At 37.1% G+C, this 20,578-nt stretch overlaps 1 protein-coding gene across 2 annotated transcripts in view; it reads left to right on the top strand.

The window, feature by feature from the left end:
• The window catches only part of LOC113051564 (anoctamin-5-like), a 30,296-nt gene that overhangs the window by 8,233 nt on the left and 1,485 nt on the right, over nt 1-20,578 (top strand). Inside the window, exons 3-19 of one of the 2 annotated variants that reach the window (XM_026215439.1) lie at nt 365-426; nt 4,993-5,100; nt 6,677-6,745; nt 6,965-7,378; nt 7,819-7,934; nt 8,122-8,256; nt 9,157-9,262; nt 9,342-9,402; nt 9,975-10,126; nt 14,965-15,039; nt 15,282-15,510; nt 15,811-15,989; nt 16,077-16,174; nt 16,712-16,842; nt 18,332-18,537; nt 18,756-18,958; nt 19,082-19,187. In XM_026215439.1, the coding sequence (XP_026071224.1) occupies nt 365-426; nt 4,993-5,100; nt 6,677-6,745; nt 6,965-7,378; nt 7,819-7,934; nt 8,122-8,256; nt 9,157-9,262; nt 9,342-9,402; nt 9,975-10,126; nt 14,965-15,039; nt 15,282-15,510; nt 15,811-15,989; nt 16,077-16,174; nt 16,712-16,842; nt 18,332-18,537; nt 18,756-18,958; nt 19,082-19,187 (2,450 nt within the window). The remainder of the gene's footprint in view (nt 1-364; nt 427-4,992; nt 5,101-6,676; nt 6,746-6,964; nt 7,379-7,818; nt 7,935-8,121; nt 8,257-9,156; nt 9,263-9,341; nt 9,403-9,974; nt 10,127-14,964; nt 15,040-15,281; nt 15,511-15,810; nt 15,990-16,076; nt 16,175-16,711; nt 16,843-18,331; nt 18,538-18,755; nt 18,959-19,081; nt 19,188-20,578) is intronic. The other variant, XM_026215440.1, reaches the window with a different exon arrangement.

Raw genomic sequence — 20,578 nt, 5'->3', positions numbered from 1 at the left:
TATTTTTATTTAACCAAATATTTTCTGTTTTCATACACTGTGTAAATGTACATAAATCGTACCTTTAAAGAGTAAAACAGCTTGTCACTGGGGCAGTACTCTTAAAGGGAACTTTTTTGTAGTAGAAATGTGAATATTAGTACCATTGAGTAGAACTGTTTACTTTAAAGTACTGCTTTGAGCATTTTAGGGGTAAATAAGGTACAAAATTGTCCCTTTAAGGGGTACTGCCCCAGTGACAATCTACAGAGTGTGTAGAAGAGCATGAATTCTTTGGGGTAGGAAGGTTTCCTGTAGACTACTGTATATTGCATTTGTGGTTCTGATATGTACTGACGTGTCATTTCCTCTGTGTCTTTTGCAGGTAATAATGGCAGTATTAACTCCATCTCTGATCGAGGGACACAGCTGCATGGTCACCGGGAGGTAAAATGCCAGATATTTTCATCTCATTCAGATTATCTTTTCAGATTATGGTTCAGGTCTATCGTGTTTGAAAAAGCAACAGATGTGAGTGGTATTATGTAATGCGGTAAATAGGTCACATTCTGAGGTAAACATTTATAGTGCTGACCAAAAGCCATATAAAAAGTGTTTTTGATTCATGAATTTGTGACCAAAATTGGACAGTTGTGATTATTGAATATTGATTTTTAAAAACCATTTTGTGGGTGGTTTTGAACAATTAATAAAAAATAAATAGTGGGTTTTACTATACATAAAGGAATATTTTAAAACAGAAAATAATTAAATCTATAAATCTGTTATATCTATCTAGAAATTACCATGAATTATGATTTTTAAGTTTGCATTAGGCTTCATTACTTTTCTTGACCTGTTTTTGAAAATTCCTGATATATCCGTGTTTTCCATGACTGAAGGCTCCCTGAATATATTCAAACTTGCATATGGTAAGAAAATGTTAATGTTTATTATAAAGGTGAAGAGGTTTGTTTTCATTGGACCCTTTTAGTGTATTGTTCAGCTGCATTAAAGTATCATAGTTCTCACTTTCCTCAGTTTTAAAGGTGTCATATGATATGATTTCAAGTTTTCCTTTCTCTTGGGAGTGTTACAAGCTGATTGTGCATAGATAAGATCATTGAAGTTGCAAAGACTAAAGTCTCAAAACCAAAGAGATATTCTTTATCAAATTTAAGACTTGTCCATGCTTCCATAAAACGGCTCATTCAAACACACCCCCATATCTTTATGTCACTGTGTGGAAATATTTGCGTAATTCCACCCAAATGTTCACACAAAGAAAGGTGTGATTTCAGTAACTGCAGTTAGTGTTGAAGCAGCCATGTCAGGGAGATGCTGTGTGTATCTGGGCGAAAGCAAAAGCACTTTATTTTTCCTTCCTAAAGTAGATGCATTTAGGAATCTTTAAGATTACATACAACAGAACAGCAACACATTTTATGGATGACTGTTTTGTGAACCTCGGAGAGGAGGTCATTCTGACTTTGCAAGGACCTACAGTAATGTGCAGTATTTTAAAAATAATGTTTTTTAAACATTAAAGCATGTCAACATATTCTGTTACACCAAATACACAAAATAAGGATCTTTAAAAAAGTATATTATGACCCCTATAAACCCTGATTTTTGCCATTTTTACATGAACGCATATAAGCGAGCATCAGATCGATTATAGTATGACTTTTTGTTTCTCTTGCTGGTGCACTTTGCTAATGATACTTTCTTAATCTTAGTGCAGTCAGCAATAAAGGAGTATTTTGGCAAACTACATGCAATTGTGCATTTTTGTCTCAATATCTCACTAAACCTGGACACAGATAAAAAAAAAAAAACTGCAAGGTTTTGGAATTAGTCACCCTTTTGATATCAGTTTGTTGAGAGGGCATCTAGAGTTGAAGCTGTAGTTCTGCTTTGTATTAAATGATGAAGCATTACAATGAACAGCACTGTGTATTCTCAGTCAGAACAAATACCAGATCATCACAGGACAGTCTCCAGGCATCTGAGGTGTCTGCAGTAAGGGGAGTGACCCGCTCTTATCAGAAGTCTCTGTTTGAGAGAGTGTGCAGCATGAGTAGGATCAACATAAACCGTGGATACTGACAGGTGGAGATACCTAATTGAGTTTACTAATGCTGTATCTTCATGGGCGTGGCTTCATAGATGGAGTCATAAAGTGTTCACTCCCTGCCCCATCTCGCACCCTAAACCCCTCATGGTCATATTCTGAGTCTACACTTTCGTGACGTAATCCTACGTCAGTTAGCATTTGCTAGCACTGCTTGCAACATGAATATTTTGTAAATACTCTCACCACTGAAGCACTTTATGAAAGTTATGATGGCTCAAAAAGGTTTGGATACCCCATTCATAGTCAGGACCTAGGAGAGATTGTTGCTTTGTTAGAGCTAGCTTTAAATTACTGAATTGAACTTTAAATTATCCAACCATGGTCTTCCCAAGACGTCACTTCAACAACTACTGAACTTCCAGCCAATCAGCAACCTTGGGAAACCCCCTTTTCAACGACAACAAAGGTAGCAACCAGAACAAGTAACATACCTCCAGACTCTGATCTGTACTGGTGTATCTAATATAATTTAAACCTCATTGAGGAACTCAATGCGAGGGTTAATTAAGTGATTGATGGTTGTTCATTTCTATGCAATTTCAAGTATTGCTGTAAACTTGGGATTCCACATTTTAATTCTCTTAAACTCATTCTTTCCCTAACTTTTGATCTTCCTGCAAATCTTGCAAATCTCTGCAATCCTAAATGTGTGAGTATGTGTGCTTATGTGTTAGATTAGTTTGTGTCTTAGATTTATCGAATAAAGCCTAATTCATATTGAAAAGAGAAGTATCTTGTGTTTTGTGCTTAAAAGTTAATGTCTTAAACTGCTGATCTTGTCACTGTTCTAATTAATAGTTTTAAAACATAGTTTTCACTATAGTTTGGATATTAATATCCAGCGTAGATTTGATGTGAAACACTGATTCTGTTCAAATTCCCTTTAAAATCTTAAATGATTCCCTTTGAGCAAAATTGACCTGTTTCCCTTACAATGCCGACAAAGGTTATCCTTCAAACGTACTGCCTTTCATTAAAAAGGAGTTGCTTGTACAAATGTTAGAGCGATACGGTAAATTAGTCTCCCAAATAAAAATGATTCAAATTGGCTGTAAATGACTGTGACGAGTGGGGCGGGGCCGAGAGATGTGGGAACGGGCGAGGCCGGTAGAGTGATTGGGAAATCCGCGACACCTGCGCCCCACCGCCAATCTTGAGTCCCACAGAGGAGATGGAAGGATATAAAACTGGAGCGACGATAGTGAAGGACGAGAGAGGACCAGGCCTGGGCCATTATTTTATGTTTTGCTTTTTATTTATGCTCACCAGTCGTCCGTGAGGGGCTGGTGCTCTGGTTTGTGTTTATTTGGAGTTATTAAAGTTTCATTTTGATTGTGCGCCGGTTCCCGCCTCCTCGTTCCCGGCGTTTATTGAGTTTTTATCATTACAATGACCATTACTAAAACATGTAGTATCGTTTAGATGTTTCATGTATGTTTATGGTGTTAAAGGATAACAGAGAAGAGTTGGACTTAACGTTTAACTTTAAACACAATGAATTAAATTGTGATCTATGCCACAACTAATAACATGAGACGCCTTAATTGCAGTGAAATAGGACACCTTGTGAGAGCTTGCCTGAGAAAAGAAGAAAAATCTAAACACAATGTGTCGATGGTCTCAGTTGAAAAGGCAGGTGAAGATAAGGAAGTAGTACAAACTGTTAGAGAGGAGCTGCCTACAACAACTAATGTAGTTGGAAAAAATCTGAAATCTAAAGATGTAAACCTAATTGATCTATCCGATGATACAGCAGCTTTGAAACAAGCAATTGATGAAGGATAAACTGGTTGAGATGGAAGAAGATTCTGTATCTGATCAGATGCAATCAGCTAATGGTTCAGGTGATTTCTGACGTAGAACTGGTAGGAGATCATTGTTCATTGGAAGAACAGGATAAGTGTGTTTCTAAGACACCACAAAAGAGAAGAACGAAGCAGCATTATTACGGTAAACCAAAAAGAATGGATAAAGTTGATTGGAGTCAAACAGATACTGAGAGTGAACTTTCTGAGTGTAGCAGCTCCTTTGATTAATCTCAAGACAAGTTACCAAATCATTCTTATAATGTAGATATTAAACTCTTTTTGAGAGTAACTAAGAATGCAAGAAATGTTTGCATCACTGAATACTTTCCTGATTTGGAGCAATTAGCTGAGAAGGCAAAAATGTTCAGGAATGAATGTCTCTTTTCTGATCAAGAGATTTACAGGTTGAAAAAGATTCTCACCCAAGCTAATGTACAGTTAAGGACTAATGTTGGTAATGAAAAACATTAGAATTATAGTTTTATGAGATGACTATTGGTGTTTCTTGTGTATCCTTCTCTTTGATGAAGGAATTTTGGTTTAATATCAATAGATTAAAAAAAGGCGTTTGATAGAGTGGAACATGGTTATTTATGGTATGTTGTTAAAGCTTTTGGTTTTAATAAAGTTTTTATTGATAAGTTAAGAGTCTTATATTGTGATGTTGAAAGTTTGCTGTAGGTGAATGGTGACTTATGTGCCCCCTTTAGAGTTTTTAGAGGTATTAGACGGGTGTGCTCTGTCTGGTATGTTAAATAGTTTGGCAATTGAACCTCAAAAGTTAAGAGCAGAATTAAAGGCTGTATGCATTCCTTATTGTAAATAAGTAAATGTTTGTTTGTATGCATGTTGATTTCACACTTTCTGCAGAAGTAACCGTTCTCTAAATACCGTACCTGTGGTTTTGTAACCTGGAAAAGATAAGAGACCCTTACAGTTGATAGGAATCACATGTATCATGTCTCGTTTTTTCATTGTGACAGAAGTCAACTCTGAATGAGTCTCTGTGGTCATGTGGTTGTGTACGAGAGTAGGAATGTTTTTAATTTGAATCTCTTTCTTTTGTAGATAGACAAGTTTGGACAAAACAGGGACTCTGTTTTCTTCAAGGATGGTGTTCGGTACATTGATTTTGTCCTGTCCTACGTTGACGACAAGGACGGAGACAAGAAAGCGGTATGCCACTAATATACAGTAATTTTATTAATGCACGTCTAAAACATGACGCTTGTTTATTTATCTGTTAATTCAAACATAGGGTTGGGAATCGTTAGAAATCTTCAGATTCCGGTTCCATTTAAAATCATTAAATATCTATTAAAAAATAGTGGCAAGGAAAACTTCACAATACTCAACTGCTCAATACTGTTTATTACTTACTCTCAACTTAAATTAAAGGTTGGCAATGTCAAAATGCAACAAATACTACAGTAAACGAATTTTCAGATTACGGTAAAATGCATGAAAATACATATTTTCTATCACTTTGTTTATCACTCTTGAAATGCCCTGTACACTAAATAATCTAACCCTCATACTTGCATAACAATAGCAGTCCATTTATTTAGTGGTCCAAGCTGAAGTCAGTATGTATATTAATGACAATATGGGACAAATATTATGTAATTTAGTGGTGACAGGTGCTGTGTGCTACCGTTACATGTACAGCCAGACAAATCGGCATGCACAGTTATCAAATGCGCGAGTGCACATACAGTCGTGGGAAACGATGTGTTTGGCAGTTTAAGACACAATGCGGCTCGGCGAGTCTGTGGAGTGTGCTCCATTGGAAACAATGTGCTCTGTAATTAAAGAGTAGGGCGGCATTTCTGTTATTTGGTTTGTGACATCCTTTAAGGCACATGACGAATCATCAGAACACCGGCACACGGCTGCTCACAGCGCTTGGTCACGTTTCACACTAGAACCGTTTTCGGGAACCGAAATTTAGAAATTGCTCACGGTTACGGTTCTTTTAAAAAAACAGAACAGGTTGTGAATAAGAACCGGTTCTCGGTTCCCAACCCTATTCATACGTTTAAAATGCAATTCACTTATGACAGGTTTGTCAGGTTTTCCACAGGTGATCCCATTATGCATTTTTATGCAGGAATGATAATTAGTGTGCATTTTCTCCTAAATGTTCTGTACTTGCCCTGGTTAAACAATCAAACAATGACTGATGCTTAATATTGCTCATTGTGTCCAAAAATAGTGTCAAAAATAATGGGGACCTGTACGTAGGCGTGTAGTGGTGGTGAGATGGGGTGCAATGTCTGCTGGGTCCTAAGATCATCAGAGTCAGATTGAAGCTGTTGTGCAATAAGCTGAATGCTAAACATTGCATAAAACGAGGGGTCAACCACTTCTGTCTCATCAGACCCTACATTGACACTGAAGGGTTTGCTGGTGAAAGGGTTTGATCTGTTTTCTCCTGTATGCAGAGGTTGATGCGCAGTCAGGCTCTCTGCTTAATGAAGGGTATATCCCTTGAGTAACCCGTTTGAGCTGGTGTTCCATAAGATTGGTAGCTATAAGTCACTGGTGCTTGAGGGAAATACAAGTTTTCTCTAAAGACATAGTTCAAAGCTTGTTTACAACCCTCAGAACTTAAAATGTCACACTGTTACCAGATACATAGCTCAATGAATAGATTACTTGAGTGATGGTAAAAAAAAAATAAAAGAGAAGAGGCCATGAATGATATAGTATAGTTGAAAACGCCTGTTTTTGTGTGTTGTTTTTCCTCCAGGAGAGAAGAAGAGAGTTTGAAGCCAACCTGGAGGAGGCTGGTCTTGAGCTGGAGACTGAAGATAAATCGGTGAGGTTCTGAGCCACACATGCCCCCTCATGGTTGCACTTCTATAGTGCATCTTAATTTTATTTTATTTTCCTCCTATACCGAAGCACAGACCTTTATCTTTTTCTATGCCCACTGTATAGAGATAAGTGTGTGTGTGTGTGTGTATATATATATATATATATATATATATGCATTACTTCAGTGTCATTTGATGTGATTTTATATCTTCCCCTGCAGGAGTCAGATGACCGTAAGACGTATTATCTGAAGATTCACGCTCCGTGGGAAGTGTTGGCCAACTATGCTGATGTGCTAAAGATCAAAGTGCCCTTTAAAGCGAGTGATATTTCCAAAGCTCGAGAAGGTCATCTGGAGTGGCTCACTCAAGCTTTCCGGCTTCCAGACAACATCATGAGGCCAGAGCCGGACTACTTCACTGCACCTTTTGACAAGAGCAAGGTCGACTTCTTCCTCATTGATGATAAGGACACATTTTTTCCTCCGTCCACTCGCAACAGGATCGTGTACTACATCCTGACCCGCTGCCCTTACTACAAGGAAGACTGTACAGAGAGAGATAAGACGTTATCTCTCGGAATTAAACGTCTGCTGAACAACGGCACCTACACTTCAGCTTATCCCCTTCATGACGTGAGTGTGAGATTTATGCACTTCATTCTATCTGTCTGTCTATCTTCTAATAAAAGTTAGGGGTCAGTAAGATTTTTTAAATATAAATTAATACTTGTATTCATTAAGGATGCTTTAAATTTACCAAAAGTGGCATTACACTTTTACTGTTGTGACTTTAATAGTGACTTTTACATGGTTACAAAAATATATATTAAAGTATTAATGCCATCACAGAATTAAATTACATTTAAAAATGAATTAAAATTAAGTAAAACAGCAATTGTATATAGTAATAGTAATATACCACTACAATACAGTTTTACTGTATCCTTGGTGCACACAACAGACTGCTTTTAAAACATTTAAAAAATCTTACCAGCCTCAAGACAAAAAAGCCCCCTTGCATGTTAAAAGAGTTAGTGTCTTAGGTCAACATCTGACTGGTGTTTTTTCCTCAGTGTAAGTATTGGAAGAAGGCACAAGATGCGCAGTGTGAGAGTGAGAGGTATCATCTGTATAGATACTGGGCTCGATTCCTCTGCTTCTACAAGAAGCAACCACTCAATCTGATCAAGTGAGGACACTGCAGACTCAATGCATGCATACCTTTCAGAGTGCAATAACCAAATCTGGAGCTGATGCATCTTCATTAAACTGCTGATTGCAAGATAATATCAGTAGAAGAAATGATTATCCTCACTTTTTTTTAGAGCATCATATCAAACCATAGTGTTACATTTCCCCTTTGTGTTTTGTCATAGGAATTACTATGGTGAGAAGATTGGTATCTACTTTGCCTGGCTGGGCTTTTACACAGAAATGCTGTTTTTTGCTGCAGTCATGGGTGTGATCTGTTTTGTTTATGGTGTGCTTAGTTACGAAGACAACATCACAAGGTTAGTATCACTGGAAGGTTATATGTTTCAAATGAACACACATCCATGCCTCCTGAGTCTGAAGCTATGTGGTTGCGTGCATTCTTAACAACCCTTTGCTATTTGTGACCAGTGCCTGCGACTGTGAAAACGCTAAGCCATCAGACAGGAAGTTGTTGTTTCTTTATTATTGTAATGGTTTTTGCAGTTAAACACTAAATATTGTTATATTGAATGAGACGGTTTATATTTTGTGTTCTTTTTTTTAACCATAACTTCTGATAGGTGTTAAAGTATTAGTCAAATGTTTTCGCCATAGAAAACAAAGTATTTGTGACCTTTTATCTCACAATTAACTCTGAATGTCTGAATTGCGAGAGGTAAACTCTAAACTCTGAGGGAAAAAATGCATAATTAAAGAGAATTGTGACATGTTAACTCAAAAATGCAAGGAAAAAAGGCAGAATTCATTTAAAATGCAGAATTCTGAATTTATATCTTGCATTTCTGACAAGTTTTCTTAGCATCGCGAGAAACAAAGTGTAAATTGTTAGATTAAAAATTCACTTAAAAAAAAACATGTTGGAAATGGGCTTCCATAGTATATAGTTTTTTTGTTTTAATATAACAAGCAAAACCATTAAGGGCACATACATTCTGTGAAAGATGAACTCTGGAGCCTAGATGCATTTGTTTTTCTAGTTTGCAGAGCTAAAGATGTTTGTGGAACATTCTCATAAATATGGTGTTTGTTGTTAAACCTGAGTGCTTTGTTTGTGCCCAAGTTTTCCATGGTACGTTAATACTGTTTCCTACTTCACTGATGTAATGCAGTCTGATGGTGAACTGAGATTTTGGTCATATTCATGTTTGCATCACAGTAATTTTTCTCTCTTTTGCTCTCCTCTTCCCTGTTTTCAGCAAGGAGATCTGTGACCCACAAATCGGTGGGATGATTGTCATGTGTCCACTCTGTGATAAAAAGTGCACCTACTGGAAACTCAACTCAACGTGTCTGTACTCCTGGGTGAGAAATATTTTAGCTTCATTGTTTGAAACATAAATAATGATTTCCCTACATCACAGAATGATCTTTTTTCCTTTAGCAATCCCATCTATTTGATAACGAGGGGACTGTCTTCTTTGCCATGTTCATGGGTATTTGGGGTGAGTGCACTCTGATTGTTTGAAATACTTGCTCAATAGCTCCATCTAGTGGTTAGAAGGAACTTGCTAGAATGAAAGATTAGCAACTGTGCATGAAGCATTTTAAAGTATTCATATTGTCAAATAATTGGTCACAGAATTTGTTCACTGTACTATACGTCTATAACGAAGGAGCATCATTTGTCTATGCTTTTTGAAAAAGTGTCTTTAATTACTTGAATAGTGGTAGTGGTGCATGTAGATTATCCATTACTGAACACTGTCTTCATTTCACACAGGCCTAAAAAATGAGCTCCGCTTATGCTGTGATTTGATTAATCAGCACTGAGTTAATATTTCTGCACCCAGTGTGCTGTGTACTCATAAAAAAAAAAAAAAAAGGTTTATTTAGCTTCTAAACCTTTGTAGGAACTTGTTTGAGGACAATTATTGTAAAGAAGAAAACAACACTCTGTGGCACCATAGGGTGAAGCTGGTTTGATTTAAGTATAATTGATAGTAAGTGTGAATGTGATACTCTTAAATAATGTATTTTTATTTTTTCTGCTCTGTTTCATCTCTGTGCTTTGCAGTGACCTTGTTCCTGGAGTTCTGGAAGCGTCGACAGGCCCGTCTGGAGTATGAGTGGGACCTTGTGGACTTTGAGGAGGAACAGCAGCAGCTACAGATCAGACCAGAGTATGAGTTGAAATGCACAGGCAGTAGACTCAACCGTGTCACGCAGGTACCTGAAAACACCACAGCATCAACATCTTTTGTTAGTCAAGGAGCTCTAATAAAATCCATAACCTACCCTTAAATTCATGCTAAAGAAAATGATAAATGCATAATGTATGTACACTACTTTTTATTACATTACCTTTACATCAAATTAGAAAAAAACGAGTGAACGCTAATGCGAGGCAGTTTCTAATACAGCGTCTATAGGAGTGATGGTAAATTAGTCCCCCATTCACTGCGTGGAAGTTTACCCAACTATGAAGACTTCTGCTGTTGAAATACCTGGAAATGTGAAAAAGGTCCCTCAGGTCAAAGGACTTGCCTCTACCTTGCTCCCAGGTCTTCTGCTGTAAATTCAACCGTTTTAATTATTGTTCCATGTCACAAATACTATTCACAGATGTTCTCAATACAAATAAAAATTTATGTCAAGAGTTTTTGTAAAGATGCACTGATCGAGCAGAATTACCGTATTTTTCGGACTATAAGTTGCACCTGAGTATAAGTCGCATCAGTCCAAAAATACGTCATGATGAGGAAAAAAAACATTACCATAATAGAAGCAGTCAGGTCAACAAGAGAACAACAACATCAATTAATTTTGATAAGTTGCACCTGACTATGAGTCGTAGGACCAGCCAAACTATGAAAAAAAAGTGTGACTTATAGTCCGGAAAATACGGTAGCTGATTGGCCCGGACTGGTGAGCAGCTAGTCAGTCTCATGTCTTGCCAATTCCGAGCTAGTCTGTTTTGACGTCACATCTACTCTCACATCTGCATGTAAACATGTCATCGACGTAGAAGTTCTTCACTGTGAGTGAAAATGACAGAGAGTTTGAAATCTGTAAAACAAGTAGATTTATTTTTTAGAGAGACTTTACTTGCCCAACCGGAAAAGAACCCTGAAGCTCCTTATAGGCATGTCTTCTCTCAAGAATCAAATTATTTTGCGCCACAGTGATTGCATTCAGTGTAAGCTGCGATTGATAATGTTTGTTGTGTCAGATGAGGTTCACGCAGCCTGAGTGAGAGAGAGACTTGTGCAGAAATCAAAACAAAAAAAAAAAAAGTGTATTTATAATATATGATAATTATATACTGTAGGTAAGAAAAAATTCTTGACCATGATGTTTCCCCGACTCTCAAAACAATGGCAATGCAACACAGCTTTTTTACAATAGTGGTTAAAAAAAAAACAGGAAGTTAAAATAAAGCGACATACGTTTTAGACACAATATTGACTTTTTTTCGCAAACGAAAATAGTTCCAATCAAAGCCACAGTGGAACTGTTGTGTCTCTGAGAAACACAGCAATGTTTAGTTGACGAAAGAATTCATGTTTTTGAATAAATCAAGTGATTTAGTAACCCATTCATGAAGACAGTGGTCCTGTCCCAAATGGCACACTACATGCGCACTTGCGGTCTTGCAAACTTAAAAATGGCCGCACCGTGCACATGTCCATTAAAGGGTTAGTTCACCCAAAAATCTAAATTATGTTATTAATAACTCACCCTCATGTCGTTCCAAAGCCGTAAGACCTCTGTTCATCTTCAGGGCCCAGTTTAAGATATTTTAGATTTAGTCCGAGAACTCTCAGTCCCTCCATTGAAACTGTGTGTATGGTATACTCTCCATGTCCAGAAAGGTAAGAAAAACATCATCAAAGTAGTCCATGTGACATCAGAGGGTCAGTTAGAATCTGTTGAAGCATCGAAAATACATTTTGGTCCGAAAATAGCTAAAACTACGACTTTATTCAGCATTGTCTTCTCTTCCGTGTCTGTTGTGAGAGAGTTCAACACTGCAGTTTGTGATATCCGGTTCGCAAACCAGTCATTCGATGTAACCGGATCTTCTTGAAACAGTTCACCAAATCGAACTGAATCGTTTTAAACGGTTTGCATCTCGTTTTAAACGGTTCACGAGTCAAGAACCGGTTGCATTCGTTTTCGGATCACCAGTAGTTCTTTCGGACCGTTCGATTCAATAAATCGGTTGTTCACCGGTTCTTTTGCACTCGACGTAATGTCGTCATTTGCGATGATTGCCCTTGATTCAAGCCTTCGCTTTACCTGGGCTCATAACATTAGCACAGAATCAGTTCAGAATCAATCACCAAAAGAATCAGGGGTGCATTTCCCTTACAACGACGTAACTCTCTGATTAACCACCATAGTACGATGCATCGTTATGGAAACGAGCTAACTACTCACGACTGTTTCCCTAAAGCATAGTACCTGTGTCGCAGATCCATCGTTCAAATTACGCTGGTTTGAGCCGTCGTTCTTCTTCTTCTTCAATCTAATGGCAGACAGGAGACATGAGCACATACCGCCACCTTCAGTAATTTAGTTTGGTTTTATCTTTTCTTCGACTCAAATTACGCTTTTGAAATGATGTTACGTAGGAGTCGAGTAATAACGAATCATTAATTTGTTCTGCAATACATTATATATACACACGGAGTTAAAAATGTGCTCTTTTCTGATCCCAATGTCAATAATTTCGGCTATTTAGCTAATACTGATAGGCTACTTAACCACAATTTAAAAATATATATTTTTTAAACTGTGGTGTACTGTTGTGGACACCTGATGCTTATTTTGCTAAATTTGTCTTATTTAAGTCTCCTTGCCATTCTGCCATGTGTTAATGAAAATTAGCCGAAAACCCCATTTTTCAAAGCATGAAATTGCAGTTCTTTTGGAGGAGGGGGAAAATAATAAGGGAGGGGGAAAAGTCAAAACACCATTACAAATGCTGACAAAAATAAAATATGTGCAGAAACCACTCAAAAAATAAATTATGCTGGCTATGGATACGAACAAAGCCCAGAAGTCAGGAATAAATGGAGGGACATCCCAATTGTGACAAAACGGAGGGCTACGGCACGTAAGAGGGAAGCAAACAAGACTGATGGGGTATCAATACAGTTCCTCCTCTCCCTCAGAGGAAGAGAAAGTTTTGGCCATCCTGGGGCCTGTTGCAATGGAAGGATCCTTGGAGGTAAACATGTGTATCAACCAGGCCTCCAACATCAGGCCCTCTCCAGTCTGGCCCTCCAACATCAGGCCCCCTCCTGCCTGGTCCTCTAACATCAGGCTTCATATCTTCAGAGGGTAATAAAAAGAAACATTGCTTTAAATTCAGTTGTTAACTACACTGCATTATTATGCTGTTGGAAATTTCTGGAGGTGGTGGGTGATGGCCTGATGGATGGGTGATGGAAGCACACATGACTCTTTTGTGTGGGCCACTTCAGCAGTTTGCAGGTGGCTGAAGAGGGTGCATGGCTTTGGGGGGATAGCTGGCTGCTGGGAGACAGAGGATATCTTCTTCACCCATACCACCTGTCACCAGTGCAACATCCAGCCACCATTGCAGTTTAAACCATTTATTTAACCTGACATAACATCTGTTAAATATTTGGTTTATTTGCTGATATGCATTAAATGAACACACACAAAAAAATAATTTTGCAAACAGTGTCTATACTGTGTGTCTGTCTGTCTGTCTGTCTGTCTCGCTCTCACTCTCTCTCTCTCTCTCTCTCTCTCTCTCTCTCTCTCTCTCTCTCTCTCTCTCTCTCTCTCTCTCTCTCTCTCTCTCTCTCTATATATATATATATATATATATATATATATATATATACGTACATACACAAACACATGTGTAGAGAGTATTTTATTTTATAATTCTGTAAAAACAACAAAATCTATCACATATTTATACATTTTTGTTACTTTATTTTGGTACATTCATTTATTATAAAATTACTCTGATTTGAGTGTTAGTTTTTGTTTTTAATTTGTTTGTTTCAGGTTGCTGACGTCGTCAAGCTTCGTTTGAGTCTGCGCGTCTGAAACGGAAGTGCTAAAAAACGCTAAAAATGGGCTTCAATTGTCTCAGTTGAGTTCCAATGGGGTCGCTGTGTCCATTTCTTTTACTGTCTATGTTCTAGACTAGAGAACGAGTCAATCTTTTGTTCATTATCTGGCTCGGCTCGGTGTTCATTTTCAGTTCTCTCTTCACAGCAGTTCAGAATTACTCCGGGATATTGGTTTGTTTGAACTCAGAGGGAGTGTCAGGCACATTAAAAAAGTTAACAGCTTAAGTCATTTGTGGATTAATGCGTATTAGAGACGCGAACCTTTAAAAACGATTCGGATCGATTTGGTGAACTGGTTAAAAAAAATCCGGTTACATCGAATGATTCGTTCGCGAACCGGATATCACTACACTGTTGTGTTTTGAACTCTCTCTCACAGAAGACAAGGAACAGAAGACAATGCTGAATAAAGTTGTTGTTTTTGCTATTTTTGGACCAAAATGTATTTTCGATGCTAAAACAAATTCTAACTGACCCTCTGATGTCACATGGACTACTTTGATGATGTTTTTCTTACCTTTCTGGACATGGACAGTAGACCGTACACACTGTTTCAATGGAGGGACTGAGAGCTCTCGGACTAAATCTAAAATATCTTAAACTGTGTTCCGAAGATGAACGGAGGTCTCATGGGTTTGGAACGACATGAGGGTGAGTTATTAATGACATCATTTAGATTTTTGGGTGAAATAACCCTACGAGACCGAAGGGCAGGGTTCCTCAAATCGGGTAACAAGTATACAGTTTATAATATTTACTCAAAGTGGGGAAATGACATCTGTTCTGTTTTGTTATTACAGCAACTAATTTCTACCCTTTTCCAGTCACAGAGTACTTTATTTTCTAGAGTTTTTTAAGTGAGAGAACATCTGTAGCATATTATTCCGTAAATTAACTCTCGTCCAATTATAGAGCTTGAATTGATGACACAATCTTTATTGCTAACAGGTAAAGGAGCCTTATCTTCCTTTCCCCAGCAAGTGTGCCCGATTCTGTCTTTCTGGAGCAACTGTTCTCTTTTGGGTGAGTTAGTAAGATAAACCGTACAACTGTATGATATAGATGAGGTTATCTTTCACTATCACACAGCTATTTGGAATACTTGATTATGATTGGTCAATCATATTTTGCAGTGCAATATTATGTCCTTTTAAACTGTATATTTGACCTTTTATCCTTGGCTACCAAACACTTACACTTTGGTTGCTCATTTAAACTAAGATAAGTCTGTTAATAAGTCCTTCCCTCTCTTTGTGTTTTGTCAGACGTGCCTGATAGTGGCCTGTATAATGGGAGTGATTGCTTACAGATTGGCAGTTTATGCAGCGTTTGCCAGCGTCATGAAGGACAGCCCCACCAGTAAGATCCAGCTGGTGGGACCTCTCATCACCCCTCAGCTTGCCACCTCTGTCACTGCTTCCTGCATCAACTTTGTCATTATCCTCATCCTCAACTTCCTCTATGAGCATGTGGCCATTTGGATCACTGATATGGGTGAGCAAAAATTAAATCCTCATTTCACAAAAGAAAATAGTTGTTTGACATGTTAAATGCATTTCAGTTTTATAGTTTGCTTAATACAGTTTATCATAAATGAGAATATGTCCACTTTATTTATTCCTTCATTTGATTATTTGTTGAGTAGCAATGTAATAGCTGGATAATGTGCAGTCAAATGGTAATCACAAAATTACCTTGTGTATTTGTTTTCTGATACTGACTGTACATTATACCTCATCTGTTTGTTGAGCTGCATGGAGAATATTTGATTAACTTCCTCTTTTTAACCCTCAGAGATCCCCAAGACCCATCTGGAGTATGAGAATAAGCTGACCTTGAAGATGTTTATGTTCCAGTTTGTGAACTACTACTCTTCCTGTTTCTATGTGGCCTTCTTTAAAGGGAAGTTTGTGGGTTATCCAGGAAACTACAGTTATATGTTCGGAAAGTGGAGCAAGCTGAGAAATGAAGAGGTGAGACTGTCTGAAACACCAGTCAGGGGACCTAATGTTCTTCAGAATAAGTAGATCTAACCTGACCATATGCATTTTAATATTTAGTGTGCCCCTGGGGGCTGTCTGATTGAGCTGACCACACAGCTGCTTATCGTCATGGCTGGAAAACAAATGGTTGGGAACGCTCAAGAGGCTTTGTTGCCGTAAGCATTACATTGAACTTTGACCTCGAAGAATGTTTGTTTTTTACTTGTAATTTTATTTCACATATGTTTTTTAGTTTTAAGTCAATCAGTGATTGTCCTCTAGGCACTATCCATATACTGTTCAGTAATTTTTACATTGTCATTTTGCAGACGCTTTTATCCAAAGCAACTTACAATTGGGGGATACATAAAGTAATTCTTCTTTGAGAGGCAAACGGACACAGGATGTGCTTGTAATACCACATTTTAGATATTGTTCAAGGACAAGCTAGAAAGAGAAATAATAGTTATAATCTTTTAATGATGAAGTCAAGTAGCTTCGAAAGACATGAGTTTTTAGCTGTCGCTTGAAAATTATTAGCGATTAGCATTCCGGACGGGGATGGGAAGATCATTCCACCAGCCAGGAATGGTGAACGAGAATGTTCTGGAAAGTGATTTTGAGCCTTTCTGTGATGGTACCATGAGGCGTCAACACCTATCATATCTAAAACACACATAAACACATAATGGTCCCTTGTGGCTGTGTCACAGACTTCTCAGAAACTTGTGGGGCAGCAGGAAAGGGCGAAGTCATCCAGAGAGTACATACAGTAGATGGGAGCAGGACCACAATCTGCAGAACTTCAGCCAGTTTGGACTCTTCTATGAGTATCTGGAAATGGGTATGATTTTACGCCCTTATTTGGTGTTTATATAGCAAAGCAAATAATTAAATTAATTTTGATATTTTTTGCAGTTTGTGCTAAATAAAATTATATTGTCACTTTGCAAAATGTAGGCAGCACCAAGAGTTTTTTTTTAATACATTTTAAACTTTAGTCTGTAAGGATGCATTAAATTGTGACAGTGAAGACTTTTTACATTGATTACACTGAAAAAAAAAATATTCACTATTGCCACAAAAATATTAAGCAGTACAGCTGTTATTTCATCACTGATATGAAATAAGTTATGATACTTGAGCAACCAGTTAGCACATGATGATCATGAGATGATCATGTGACACTGAAGACTGTAGTAGACTCTGCTGAAAATTCTGCTTTTCTTTCAGTCTTTTTAATCACTGAAATAACATTTTAAAATATATTAAAATTAAAAGAATGTTTTTATACTGTTATATATATATATATATATATATATATATATATATATATATATATATATATATATATATATATATATATATATATATATATATATATATATATATATATATAAAATAAATGCAGCCTTGGTGAGCATAGGAGACTTTCAAAAACATCACAGAAATCTTGTTGGAAGTGTACGGAAGTGTAGGTTTTATTTACAGTACACTATATATTTAAAGAATATTGTAAAGTATTAACACGGTATTAAAGCTGCAGTAGGTAACTTTTGTAAAAATGTATTTTTTACATATTTGTTAAACCTGTCATTATGTCCTGAGAGTAGAATATGAGACAGATAATCGGTGAAAAAATCAAGCTCCTCTGGCTCCTCCCAGTGGTCCTATTGCCATTTGCAGAAATACATCGCTCCAGTTAAAAAACAAGAAACAACCAATCAGAGCTGCGGTCCGTAACTTTGTTTGTGTTCAAAATGTAGAAAAATTTATATAATAAGCGAGTACACCATGAATCCATTTTCCAAACCGTGTTTTTGGCTTGTCCTGAATCACTAGGGTGCACCTATAATAAGTGTTTATATTCGGACTATTTTAGATTGCTTCGGGGGAACCACGGCGGAGTAACCCAGTACCTTTGTGATTCTTCATAGAAATAAACAGAGAGAAGTAGTTCCGGCTACAATGTTCTTCCGCAAGACGCAAGCAGTTCTGTTTATTAACGGCTAGAGTGTCAAAAGTTACCGGCTGCAGCTTTAACACAATAATAATTGAATGCATTATTTTTTTCATATAGAAAAAAAAAAAAAAAAAAAAAAAAAAATATATATATATATATATATATATATATATATATAAATTTCCGTAAAAATTAATATTCCAAAAACAAATGATTTGAAGATTATATTATTTAAAGCTGTCTTTATGCTCCTTTTAAAGAAGCCTCAAAGATGAGAAGTGTCTAGATCTTCAAATCTGAAAGGGCTTTCTGTGAGCATTTGTCCGTGCTTCTTCTATTAAACCAGTTTTTTCCTGTATGTTTTAAACAGTGATCCAGTTTGGCTTCATAACACTCTTCGTGGCCTCTTTTCCACTGGCCCCTCTCCTCGCCCTCTTCAACAACATCCTGGAGGTGCGAGTCGATGCTTGGAAGTTTACTACACAGTTCAGAAGGCCAGTGGCAGCGAAGGCCCGCAACATTGGAGCGTGGAAAGAAATCCTTAATGTGGTGGCCATCTTGTCCGTGGTCACAAATGTAAATGCAAACTGTTTTGTTCTGCTTTCAATTTTTGACTCAGCCTGTAATTTTACCGTCTTGTGTAAAATTGGTTCTGGATTTGAATTTCCTTCTAATAGTTAGTGAACTATAAGCAATGTCATTTCCTGTATAACAAAAGGAAAGTTATTGCCCAATGAAATCAAAGCACTATTTCTACCATACTTAAAATCTGTTGCATCTCATTTGCACTTGAGGCTTTCATCGTGGCATTCACCTCGGATATGATTCCTCGCCTGGTCTATCTGTACGTCTACCGCCCAGGCAGCGAGGCCACTATGAGAGGCTACATCACCAACAGCCTCTCCTTTTACAACATCTCTCAGATCCCTGAAGATAACTTACCTGAACATGGAGAAAACCCATCCTGGTTTAACAGCTCGACCACCACGACATGCAGGTGTGTAACTGCATAGTGAAAACTGTAGTCTCTATTAAACCTACACATTAATATGCTAAATTAACAGTATGATGTGTGTATATGTATATAATTATTTTTCTTTTTCTTTTTTTTTTCTTTCAGGTATCGGGACTACAGATACCCACCTGGGCATGAAAAGCAATACACACACACAATGCAGTTCTGGCATATCTTGGCTGCTAGGCTAGCCTTCATCGTCATTATGGAAGTAAGAAATATGCATAACATAAGGCTTCTAATTTCAATTTTGGGGTGTACCCGTACAAGGCGATCTGAACCGTGCCCGAGTGTGTTTGACTAGTGTGATCGCTCCATAGATTCGTTTGGCCGTCCATGGCTCGCTTGGAAGAGGTGGGACAGAGCACGGTTCAGTTGGGCTGTAGTGTGATCACACGGAACAGCTACTATTTTGTGTGCACTACGGTCATCATTACGACCGCAAACATCCTCTATTACTACTACTACAGTACCTTTCAGTTAATTTAATTTAACTAAATCAATTATATTAAGGTTTATAACGGGTTGGGTTTGGTTCTTAATGAACAGGAATTGTAGTTTGCCGATAAAGCTTCTAATTCTTTTATTAATGTCAGCTGCCTCCATAATAATCCTCTCTAATACATGCAAGTGAAAATCGCTGCACGGCATAAATGAATTTATTAGGCAGTCTATTAGTGAAAGTGGTTATCTTGTACATGGTGTAAGCTCGCTCTGGTCTAGAATGTTTAGTGCAAGTGTGAGTGCAGGTCAGCAGGGGAGAGGGGAGGGGGGATAATCATGCTTGGGCTCTGCACAAGGCAAGTGTGAGTACACTTTAGGAAACCGAATTAATACAGTGGAATATGCAGGGAAATGTAAAATAACTATAAGTATATTTGTATTGGAGTAACATGATCAAGAAAAGGACAAGCAAGTTAAAAAAGCAAGGAATCTTAAAATTCAGTAGCTTAGACTTGTTTTTAAAATTTTATTAATACTTTTAGCAAGGACACATTAAATTGTTCAAAAGTGACAATTAAAACTTAATTTTTACAAATAAAAAATGTATTTCCAATAAATGTAGTTCTTTTGAGATTTCTATTCATCAGAGAATTCTGAAAACTGCATCATAGTTTTTACAAAAAACTAAAACAAAAAATAAAAACAAAAAAAAATGCAACATTTTATATTTATTGAGTACCAAATCAACATTTTAGAATGATTTCTGAAGGATCGTATGACGATGAGTGTAGTAATGGCTGCTAAAAATTCAGCTTTTCAGTCACTCGAATAAATAACATTTTGAAATATATGAAAATAGAAAAGAGTTATTATAAACTGTAGTAATATTTCACAACAATATATATTTTTTTTTGCTGTATTTTTGATCAAATAAATTCAGGTTTGGTTATAAGAGACTTAATGGAACACAAGAAGCTTAATTCAAAAACAATAAAAATGTTTCTGGCTCTAGACTTTTGAACCTTAGTTCTGTCTTTTAGTATAAAAACATGCTGGCTCAATCTTTTTCTGTCCATAAGAATTAGCACAGCACATCTGATCTTGGTAAAGCTTCGTCATGAACATTGCTTATAGCATCTAAAGTCTAAAATAAAACTG

The sequence above is a fragment of the Carassius auratus genome, chromosome 32 (assembly GCF_003368295.1).
Source record: "Carassius auratus strain Wakin chromosome 32, ASM336829v1, whole genome shotgun sequence".
Taxonomy (NCBI): Eukaryota; Metazoa; Chordata; class Actinopteri; order Cypriniformes; family Cyprinidae; genus Carassius; species Carassius auratus.
The sequence above is the reverse complement of the archived record's forward strand: the minus strand, read 5'-3'. Positions and strand labels throughout refer to the sequence as shown.